Raw genomic sequence first — 10639 nt, forward strand, 5'->3', positions numbered from 1 at the left:
ATATGTAGCTATTTCTTAATTTATAATGATAACAATATCGGAGCATTTGATTTAATTAATAATAATTATATATATTTTTTATGTTAACAAAGTTAGATTCAGATATTTATTTCTCAATTTCTTAAACAAAAATCCTTGATGCAAGAAAAAAAGGAAGAATGTTTAACCTAAATATGAAAGTTGATACTAATAATTATGGTATTAAAACTCTGATTAGTTTAGTATAAACACAAACATGAAAAAGGTAAGATAATTCATGAATAAATTGTCTTCATTTTTATTTTTAAAATTTTTTTTCAATATACATATTACATAGTTAAAATTATCTCACATATCTCAGTTATCTTAATTTTTTAAGGATTGTAATTATTTTCATAATTAAAATTAAACACATTTTCTTGTAGATCATTATTAGTATTTTCGTTATCCTCGTACTCATTTTCTATCCGAATTTAAATTTAGACTTATATATTACTCGAAAGCAAAAAAATGCTCACTAATAAAATGATCCTTTTTAGTTATAATTTCTTTTTTAAAAAATAACATAAAAACAGTTCATGGATTAACTCCAACTTCTCTATAATAATACAACCTTATTGCAAAAGATGCACTTTGCAATTGCTTTAAAGAAATTTTTTGAATGAATTCTAACTCATTAATTTAAAAGGAAAAAAGAAAGGCTATTCCTAATAACTTCATTGCCCTATATATATTAGACAAGGGTTTATTCACACAAATTTGAGAATTAAGGATATAATCGTTATTATATTACACATATCTTTGATTTAAATCAAATTCGAATCAAATTACGTTACTGACAATTCTGCTCTTTATCTCTCAAGTCTAGCACAATCAGAGAGAAACAGCGTGCTTTTGTCTATTTGTTATGCTTTTAATTCTAATCGAAAAGGTGTCCACATGCACTGTGTCTGGACCCTAAAGAAGTGATTACTTGAAAGTTGGAACCTCAACTCCCATCCACTTCCATCGCTTTTTATTGCAATATTCAACTTGTCAATGTTTAGGAATAAAATAATATCTAGCTTCAGTGAAGCTTTTAGTACAGTTAAAGTACCATTATACAAAAAGGTGATGGCGCACTTTGATTAGATTCTTATAAAAAAAACCTGAATAATATAATCGTAATTGTCGAATAAAATAAAAGATATGAAATAAATTTTTTATCGATTAAATTTAAAAATAATTTTAAATATAAAAGTATAACCAAAGCAAACAAATTGTTTCCCTATAAGCAGAAAATTTAGCATACTTATATATATATAATTAAAGATAAATTCACAAAGAAAGGATGTGTAAAGTTTTCATTATTTTGAAAGAATTCATCAAATTAATAAGCAGGGAAACACCCTTTTGAATTCTGCATGCCATGTTAATTGAAGGGGAACCTTTCACAGGGACTCTGTCTCTCTGAATTACACGGAACATTCCCATTAATTTGCAATCTTCTGTTTATGTCCATTCTTCCCATGTGAAATTTTATCAGCTGCAAGTGGAGAAGAAAATTGAACAAGGATCCACAATATATGGCATGTGATCAATCGGAGACCGCCTTCTTCTGAACTCATCGGAGCACTGAATGAGAATGCTTAAGCAAATTGTTAAGAGGCTGGCTTCCTTGGGCTTTACACAAAAGATTCTTGACTCGTTCAGTCATCTGCTTCATTATAAGTTCGTGTTCCTTGTTAGTTACCAAGACCGATAAGAAATTACCATGCTTGATTAATTATTACCAAACATCGAAATTGTTTTAAGATAACTATTTAAATAGTAAAACCTTTCCCAAACTTCCCCTTGTGTAGGGTACTGTTCTTTGATGTCCTGGAGAAGTTGGGGGAGATTTCTTGCTGGTTTCTTCTCTGTATGTCAGTTTCCCTGTATTGCTTCTACTCCGTGTCGTTATCGTTGGGGGGCTGTGCCAGCTGCCGTTTGACATGCTAGGGAGGCTCGCTTCCTATGACATCATAAAATCTCATTGCCTTAAAACTTTTTTTTTAAAATTCTAAAACAGAAAGTAACCAATATAAAAATGGTTGACTTGAGGACATACCAAAAAGAGCACAGTTGCACAATGCTTTAGAACCTCCAAGTTCATTCGAACATCATCCAGGCTCCTGCTTAAGGAAATTATAAAACCATGAATATGTTCATTTCTATTTTTTTTTCTTTAATCATTTGTTTCAACAACATATTCCCTACAAAGGATTCAGATGTTTACAAACGTAAATGTCCCGACATACCTGTGCTTTTGCTGCCCAAGCCCGAAGTAAGAAGCCAAGGTTGCCATCTGCATAAAGGGTAATTAGATCAGGACAATCAGCCTCAAAGAAATTGAAATTCTATAATGTACATTGAAAGGTTTATTACGTCTCAAAATTGCCTAAATTTTTATTCTTACAAGTAACAAGGCTGATATGATATGAATTTTACCTTCATATTACCAGCTCTTCTTCCAAACTTCTCAGTCAATACTCCTAAAGAATCAATGATCCCAACAGATACAGGAGCAGGCCTACCAATCTCAGCAAAGACCTCCTTAATACGAACACAATCGAATCTCTGGATGTTATGGCCCGCCCAAACCCTACCATTCAAAATGCTGAATATTTTGTCAGCAACTTGCTCAAATTCAGGTGCATTTGCAACAGCTTCTCTAGTAATCCCATCACATCGACCGGACCTCACTGGAACAACAGACAAGTCCTTAGGCCTTATCAGGGTACTATAACTCTCCAGCTCGACGAGCTTCCTTGGACAAACTACAATTGCGCCAAACTCCAATACGAAGAATCGTTGTCCGCTTCTGTTAGGCACCGTTGTTTCTAGGTCGAAAAACACAATTTCTGTTGACACTTCTTGGCATACACTGAAAGCCTCCATTTCAAGTTGCGATCAATAAGGCTGACAGTTTTCAGCGCAAGGTTTTTGGTCATATTCATTGGCGTTGTAATCATGTTATAAATGGGGAAGAAAGATGGGAAAGAAAGGGAGGTAATGCATCGGTGGTAGAAGAGTATTCTTGGCATTAGAGATTGATTGTCTTGTAGTTCAAGTCAATAGTTTTAGGCTTTGGATGAAGGGTTTCCTTATAGCTTCTTAGGAAGGCCTTATGCAAGGAAATTCCAGTTAGGCAGGAATATTATGGCAAAAAGGGGAAAGAGTTGCTTTTCCTTAAGTATGTCATGTACCACCTATTATTTCTCTTGGAACAGAAACCTTTTGGACAAGTTCCAGGTTTCCTCACCGAATAAAATACTTACTAGATAGGTATATGACTTATGTTGGAACATATGAAGCAAGCTCATTTGGAAAGGGAATCGATTCCTTGGAGTGCTCGATCTGGTTATCCTAGAAAGAAATATTCCTTCGGAACATTTTCATCTCACGACTGGGGATGGAAAGTAAACATACTAATGTTATTACAAGCAAATGACAAATGAATTACAAAATGGCTACTTTGTGAAAAGGGTCTTTAATAGCATTTTTTTGTCATAATCCTAATATCTTTTAGCATACTAAACAATGTTCATTTCTTTCTTTCCTTCTTTTCTTTTTTGTTTTCATTGTATCGTGCAAGAAAGAGGGCAGGCCACTGGTTGAACTGTGTCCAGAGATTCATGGAGGTTGTGCTTTAAAAATGATGTGAAAAAATTGCGAAAAAAAAAACTACTAAAGGAATGGAAATAATAATTCATGAATAAAACAAAAAATGAATGGAAATGGAAATAAATGCAATTACATATTTGCATTGCCAAAGGCCCATCCTTTGCTTTTGTTTTTTAAAGACAAATGGGCAATAGGGCAAAGAAGCCCAACTAAACAAGAAAACAGTTTAGAAACAATCAGAAATATCAAATTGGCCCCAAAAAAAAGGCTAGAAATGAAAAAGCATTTATTTTTCATTTAGCTTAGACACGTTCATTCGAGCTGCAAACACATAACAAAGTCATATTTCCTCTTTCAAACCTGTAGCAGACTTGGCCTTTAAAAGGAAAATGCAGGACAGTTTATAGAAGAGAACAAATCAACCTAGAAAACCCAGAATTTCATTCAAAAAGCTTATTAAAAAAATAAAAATTTTAAATCCCGTTATAAAGTACAATGATTACAACCTACTGACCATAATTTACCTGTGTTAAACAGGAACAGCAGGCCTCAGGGAGATAAGTGCTTTCTTAATTCTCTCAAAAGCAGCTTGTAAGGTGGTGAGGGATGCTGCATATGATATGCGAACGCAGGTATCATCCCCAAATGCATCTCCAGGAACTAGTGCAACCTGCCAATCAATGTTACGAGGATTTAACAAAAAATAAAAAGAGATTTGACTGTCAGAAGCAATATTGATATTTGATCTGCATTATTAAACAGAATGTTCAGGACACCATCAAATTTTCAAATATTGATGAAACACATAAGCTAGCCCTTCTCAATCACTTTAAAATCAAAAGGCAGAAGAGTCCCGTAACAGCACTCAATGAATCATACCTGAGCCCTGTCCAGGAGGTATCTACAAAGTGACTCTGAATTTTCAATTTTACCAAAACCTTCAGCTTCTATTCCATAGTAAGAACTGAAATCAATGAAGAGATAGAAAGCTCCCTGCAAGCAAGAAGTATGTTAATTGAAAGACTAAAATATCAAAAAAATGAAGAAAAGGGAAACTGCATAAATGAGGTTTATTCATAAATAAATCGCGTTTGGTTATCTACCCGATAAGTGATATTAAACCGGCACCAATACCTGAGGTTCTGATATCTTTACACCTTCCAATTCCCCCAAGCTCTTAACCAAGAAATCTTGCCGTTCCCTGAATGCTTTCACCATGGTAGAAACTGCTTCCCCACCAGCATAGCCCAAGCCTAATGCAGCAACTCCTGCTTTTTGTGATATACTACTAGCCCCCGAAGTGTACTGAAAAATATAAACAAAGCAAATTTGCAATCACATCCCACATTGTTAATTTTTGTTAATTATATTGAATGCTACCCCATGGTTCAGCTTGGAGTACAAAGAAGGAACAAATTAAAATGTGTGTATGGTAAAATTTGTTTCAAACCTCTTCAGCAGGTTGGAGTAAAATCAGAAGGATGATAATTGACTAAGTTGAACATCTATAGAATTAGGAGGTTCAAAAAGGGTACTTGGAGATGAGTGACTATGCCTGATAAACTCTTCATGCAAAAATAAATGTTCACATGCCATGTTCTAAAGTTTACAATGAGCCTCACCAAGGAAATTGGCAACTATATCCCACATTGTTTATTTTTTTTTAACCACATTGAAAGTTACTGCGATAGCTTAACTTTCGATATGATGCAGGAACCAAATTACATGCAAATAGATAAGATCAATTTAAACCTCCTCAGCAGCCAGGCAGTAATACCAAAGGTACAAATATTGACTAACTTGTCCAAGTATAGGAGGTTCAAAGAAGGCTACTCAGAAATGATTAAATATCTCAAAATGTATAAGCCCCAATAAACAATATCAGTGCAAGCACATTCAGATACTTCAGTATTTGTCAGAGATTAGTAGTGACTGCATCTGCAGTCCTCAATATACCACACAAGATCCAAAAAGAGTGCCATAATTTCTGATCATTCTCTAGATTATACTAGCAACATAATAATTTGATTCCAACAAAAACGGTTATTCCCCAAGTTCATATGTTTAAAAATTCTGATTATAGCCAATATCATTGCTACACTAATGTATGCTGGATGCAGTTTGCTCAACAGCAGGTGATAGTGATTGGTACACATGCAACATACCTGACTCTGGATTTTATTACATGCTGCAACAAAGTGCTTAGGTCCGGCAATATATCCAAGCCGCCAACCAGTCATTGCAAAAGCCTAGATGTCACACCTTTAAAATGTCAATCCTCAAAGTGGCCACAACAGGAACAAGACCAACGTTAAGCATGGAAAACTCGTCAATTAAGTAAAAGAAAAATTGAATCAAGGTTTAAATGCAATTGATTTACCTTGGAAAATCCATTGACTGTTAGAGTCCGTTCCCACATGCCTGGCAATGATGCAAAGCTTGTGTGAGTTGCTGGTGCATAAATTATATGTTCGTACATTTCATCAGATAGCACCTGAATAAGCCAATATGAGAAAGCTCAGTGTTTAAACATCAGAGTCTGTGTCTGAGAGTTCATGTTATTTGATAGTACCAGAAGCCTGGGATGCTTTGCTACAATTTCTGCAAATCTTTCAAGCAATTTTTTAGGGTAAACAGATCCAGTTGGGTTGGATGGGGAACATAGAATCAACAGTCTTGACTTTTCAGTGATTTTAGACTCTAGGAGCTTTGGATCCAATAGAAAATTTTCAGAAATAAGTGTCGGAAGAATGACAGGTGTTGCATCAGCCAGCCTTGCCATTTCTGGGTAACTCACCCAATATGGAGCTGGAATTATTACCTGAAATAAATGAAGTCCTCATAATTAAATCACCCTCACCAGGTAAAAGCAGTTATCACTCAAGCGCTGAAAGCATGATCAGGATTACTTCATTATGGTTCCTCGTATGCATATACCTTTCAACAGAAGATCTAAGCACCAACAGGAAATGACCAATCCAGCATGAAGAAAAATGTTCTAATATTAATTTTTTATAATTTTATAATTTTTATTTTCTTCTTTCTATAGTTTATTTTAATTCATTTGTTTTTTATCCCAACCATCCTTGACATGCAAAATAGGCTACACTTGTCTTGTGAAAGACAACATGGTGATCTTCTTAATCACTTCATGCCTGGCGTGTCAAGTCCATGGCATATCTCATTGCCTAAATTTTTTATAGCATAACCATTGGAGAAATTTGGTCTCTGACTTTCATAACCAAGTGGTACATCTCTTATTTGAGACCTGACAGTGTAATCAATTTAATAGATTAATAAGAACCATACATTCTTGTAATAAGGGAAATGTAGTTCTAAATAATGCAAAGAAGTTGCAATGACAATGATTGAATTTGGAAACATGAATTTCATGTGGTATTTGAACTTGGTTAATTGTGCAACTATACTGATGGACACACTCAACATGTAAATTAACAAATAAGATATAAATACCCACATACTCAATATATAGGGCTTAAAGGTGCATTTAAAATTCTTAGATGAGAATACAGTTTTCAAACTCACCTCCAATACACTATATATATCAAAGACATCAGTATTTGCATCTAACCATCTCTTACATATTGACAAAATCTATTAGCACAATATACCAAACAATTAAATTCAAATACACAAATTTCTAGTCATTTTCCAAACACAACAAATAGAAATTATATCCCTCAATACATGCTCAACTGATAGGACAAAGAAGTCATGCAGTGCATTTGTGTCCGAATTTTATTATTGTTCTGATGATACAATGAATTTTATGGAAATGATTCCAGATTCCAAAGAATATTCACTCAATGCAAAGGTAAAAGCTGCCATCACTAGAAAGTCCCTAGTTATATGATATGTAGACATGGCCTAGCATCAGATGAAAGAAGGAAAACCTCCAATAGTAACTTCACAAGTAGGTCAAAAAGGGGGTGAGGATTTCTTAGAGCATATTCCCAGCATTTTCTATATGGTAAAGATCATTAAAATAGAAAAACTTCACCTCATCCCCGGGAGAACAAACTGCAAGAACAGCTTGAATGATACTCTGCTTAGCACCATTACTGACCAAAATTTGATCAGGTGTATAAGAGATTCCATTCTCCTCTACAACAAATTAAAAGGAGATAAGTAAATAGAACTTTAAAAACCATAAGAAACACTGCCTCATTCTGCATCAAAGGTAAACAAGTATCAATTTTATACTATTTAAATCAGAGAAGCCCTTCCATAGCATGTACAATTACCTTTGAGCTTGTGGCAAATTGCCGTGCGAAGTTCCAAAGTACCTGCATTGGGAGTGTACCTTGTGTAACCTTCACGAATTGCATTTATCCCGGCCTTATGTTTCAGAAGTGACATAAATATATTGAATTAAAATACTTCTTAGTAGAAAAACAGACTCCAAATTAAAATATGAAACATTAAACAGAGAAAATGACAACAGGGACCCAAATTAGATTCAAAAAAGAAAGGCACCTCTGCTATAACAGCTGGTGTATCAAAATCAGGCTCTCCAGCTGCCAACCGAATAACAGGGATACCAGCTTGTACAAGAGCAGTTGCATGATCAGTTATAGCCACAGTCTTTGAAGGCTTCACAGAATTAACTCTGGGGCTCAAAGAGATATCAACTTTCACTTGCTCAAAGCTGCTACTCTCTACCTTCGACATTGCACTTATTCTATATGACTGTTGTCTCAATATCTCAACAGATCTGCCATGAAGTAGATATAATAAGAAAATTACAATCTCTTATGTCTCTGGTTCTCCTTTCTCCCTTTTGGAGAATTTTGGCAATTGGACTTTTTAGACTAGTTCTTTGCTAGTTTCACTCAAAAGGCAAATGCTTGCAAACAATGTATGGCCTTTTGAATTATAATCTTTAAATTGATAGATAGCATTGTTTGTGCTCAAAGACAATACCAGTACCACATGAAATCATTTCCCAAACAATTTGTCCAGTACATATTACCAACCCACTCCTTTGACTGCTGAAAAACCAATAATACTAGATAGAGCCTAAACTAACATCTTGTGGGGAATAAATCCTATATTGATTCCCAGCTGCAGCTGGTGATAAACGATCTCTCAAAAGGATTGAGCCATATTTGACGACATTACCCCAAAGGATTTTGAAATAGAATTGCAAGTCAAAAACCATACTGCATCAACTCTAAATAGCCATGATATCTTCATAATTCAAACCTAAGGTGGCGTTTGGTGCTTTACCACTTCAACATTATAAAGCTCGGTATATATGGAAAGTGCTGATTAAAATCTTGGAAATATAACAATCCAATGGCAAATAATAGTACTTTTACTCGGGGTAAATACCTTGAAGAAAATACTACCGTAGTAATGACCACTAAAAACCCTAATTACAATTGTTTAAACATTAATCAATAAACACAGTAATCTAAGCTATACACCTTGGTAACGCGCAATTGCTTTAATGATAGTCACATCTTTCCTTTAATGGAGTTCTAAAACAACAACAATAAAACCGAAAGCAATGGTCAACCTTAACCAATAAATTTTGCCTTTCTTCTCATTTTCTAGTAAATCTAGCATGAAACATAACTAGTACAAATGAAGATACGAGAAATCCAACTGATCAGCCAGAAACAAAATCATGGTTTACCTCAACGAACTGAATAGATAGATTATGGAGTTCGTTAAAAAGCAATCACAAGCCAGAATTTGTCTCTAAGAACCAAACAAAAGAACAAGAGTTGAAAATAATAAAAACCCGGAAAGAAACTTACTTGAGGGAGTAATTGGTATGAGAAGAAGGGAATGAAACGGAAACGGAGGCCTTGGAACCCAAATTTGATCCCAGAAATTGAGAGCTGAAACCCACATGGGAAATGCTTGTTGAAGAATGAAGAGAATTTGCCATTTAGATGCAGAGAATTATCAAGCAGAAGCACGGGACTTGGCCTTTTGTTGGACACTTGTCTTTCAAAGTCACATAAAATGAAAGCACGTAAATACAGAAGAAAAATCGGGGGTTGGTGGGAAAGTGGAAAACGACGAAGGGTTGTTGCAGACTTGGAGGCTGGAGCCGGAGGTATGAATTTTCGCGATAGGTTGGATGGTGCGCTGTGCTTTACGTGAGATCTGAACCCTTTAAATTTCCATCAATGGTGGTGATTGGAGCCAGAAGCATAGATGGGTAGGTGGAAAATGCTAGTGGGACCAGCCAGGGCTTGGGCTCCTTTGCCCAAATGAGGTGAGAAACAGTGGAAGAGAGGTAGGAAATTGGACAAACTTTTATCGGGCAAGTGCCAACCTTGGTTTGGTGTTGGTGCCGCTCGGTAATGAGCATCAGTCGTCACTCGTCACTCACGACTCGTTACCTAACCTTTGTGGCTTTGTCCTTTTACGTAAGTGGAATAATATATAGTAATAGATTCAAAATAGTAATTATATAAGATTATAGATTAAATCAATGATTTGATTTTAAAAAAAATTAATTATTGTTGATATAAAATTAAATTATAATATAAAATTTTATTAATAATTTTAAATTCATTAATATAAATAGATCAAAAATAAAAAAATTAATATTAGATTTTTACATTAAATATCGTCATAAATATAAAATTAAATCATAACATAAAATTTTATTAATAATTTAAATTTATATAAGTTTTTATAATTACCAATATAAATGGACATAAATAGAAAAAAACTAACATTAGATTTTTACACTAACTATCGTAATAGATATAAAGTAAAAAAAAAAATTACCATTAAATTTTTACATTATGCTTCGTAAGTAGTGTTTAGCGTGCTTTTATGTTTTTAAATTCATTAATGATTAAAAATTAAAAAAATTATAAAAAAGGGAAAATTTTGTGTTCAACGTGATTTCATGTTTTCAAAAGAAAAAAAGTTATGTTTGTTGTGATTTTATGCTTTCAAAGGAAAAAAAATGGAAAGGAAAAAAAGGGTTAGTATATTTATAAAAGAGAAAAAAAGAAAAGAACGG

At 34.1% G+C, this 10639-nt stretch overlaps 2 protein-coding genes across 3 annotated transcripts; both read right to left on the reverse strand.

Moving 5' to 3' along the window:
• LOC18611613 (protein NEN4) lies at positions 1292-3522 on the reverse strand. The gene is made up of 5 exons (XM_018116039.1): positions 2449-3522; positions 2259-2305; positions 2069-2132; positions 1796-1972; positions 1292-1675 (listed from the first exon to the last, which is right to left on the reverse strand). Exons 1-5 carry the CDS (start codon positions 2896-2898, stop codon positions 1583-1585), a joined length of 831 nt encoding a protein of 276 aa, XP_017971528.1. The 5' UTR covers positions 2899-3522; the 3' UTR covers positions 1292-1582.
• LOC18611614 (bifunctional aspartate aminotransferase and glutamate/aspartate-prephenate aminotransferase) lies at positions 3729-9920 on the reverse strand. Of its 2 annotated transcripts, XM_007047959.2 has the most exons (11): positions 9411-9920; positions 8122-8359; positions 7890-7983; positions 7646-7749; positions 6197-6445; positions 6005-6118; positions 5790-5873; positions 4759-4929; positions 4504-4617; positions 4149-4294; positions 3729-4047 (listed from the first exon to the last, which is right to left on the reverse strand). In XM_007047959.2, the coding sequence occupies exons 1-10, from the start codon at positions 9542-9544 to the stop codon at positions 4154-4156; spliced, it is 1443 nt and encodes a 480-aa protein (XP_007048021.2). In that variant the 5' UTR covers positions 9545-9920; the 3' UTR covers positions 3729-4047; positions 4149-4153. The 2 variants fall into 2 exon arrangements, with proteins under 2 accessions (XP_007048021.2, XP_017969352.1); XM_018113863.1 differs by having other exon boundaries at positions 3894-4294; positions 9411-9918.

The sequence above is a fragment of the Theobroma cacao genome, chromosome 1 (assembly GCF_000208745.1).
Source record: "Theobroma cacao cultivar B97-61/B2 chromosome 1, Criollo_cocoa_genome_V2, whole genome shotgun sequence".
NCBI lineage: Eukaryota > Viridiplantae > Streptophyta > Magnoliopsida > Malvales > Malvaceae > Theobroma > Theobroma cacao.

What these genes read in the sequence shown, in the direction of transcription:
- LOC18611613 (XM_018116039.1), bottom strand. Translation starts at nt 2,898, where the DNA reads ATGGAGGCTTTCAGTGTATGCCAAGAAGTGTCAACAGAAATTGTGTTT. An exon ending in CTTGGGCAGCAAAAGCACAG is followed by an intron (nt 2,133 to 2,258) that starts GTATGTCGGGAC and finishes TTCCTTAAGCAG; the next exon opens with GAGCCTGGATGATGTTCGAA. An exon ending in GTGCAACTGTGCTCTTTTTG is followed by an intron (nt 1,973 to 2,068) that starts GTATGTCCTCAA and finishes ATGATGTCATAG; the next exon opens with GAAGCGAGCCTCCCTAGCAT.
- LOC18611614 (XM_007047959.2), bottom strand. Translation starts at nt 9,544, where the DNA reads ATGGCAAATTCTCTTCATTCTTCAACAAGCATTTCCCATGTGGGTTTC. An exon ending in CACCAGCTGTTATAGCAGAG is followed by an intron (nt 7,984 to 8,121) that starts GTGCCTTTCTTT and finishes CTGAAACATAAG; the next exon opens with GCCGGGATAAATGCAATTCG. An exon ending in TTTGTTCTCCCGGGGATGAG is followed by an intron (nt 6,446 to 7,645) that starts GTGAAGTTTTTC and finishes CATTTATTTCAG; the next exon opens with GTAATAATTCCAGCTCCATA.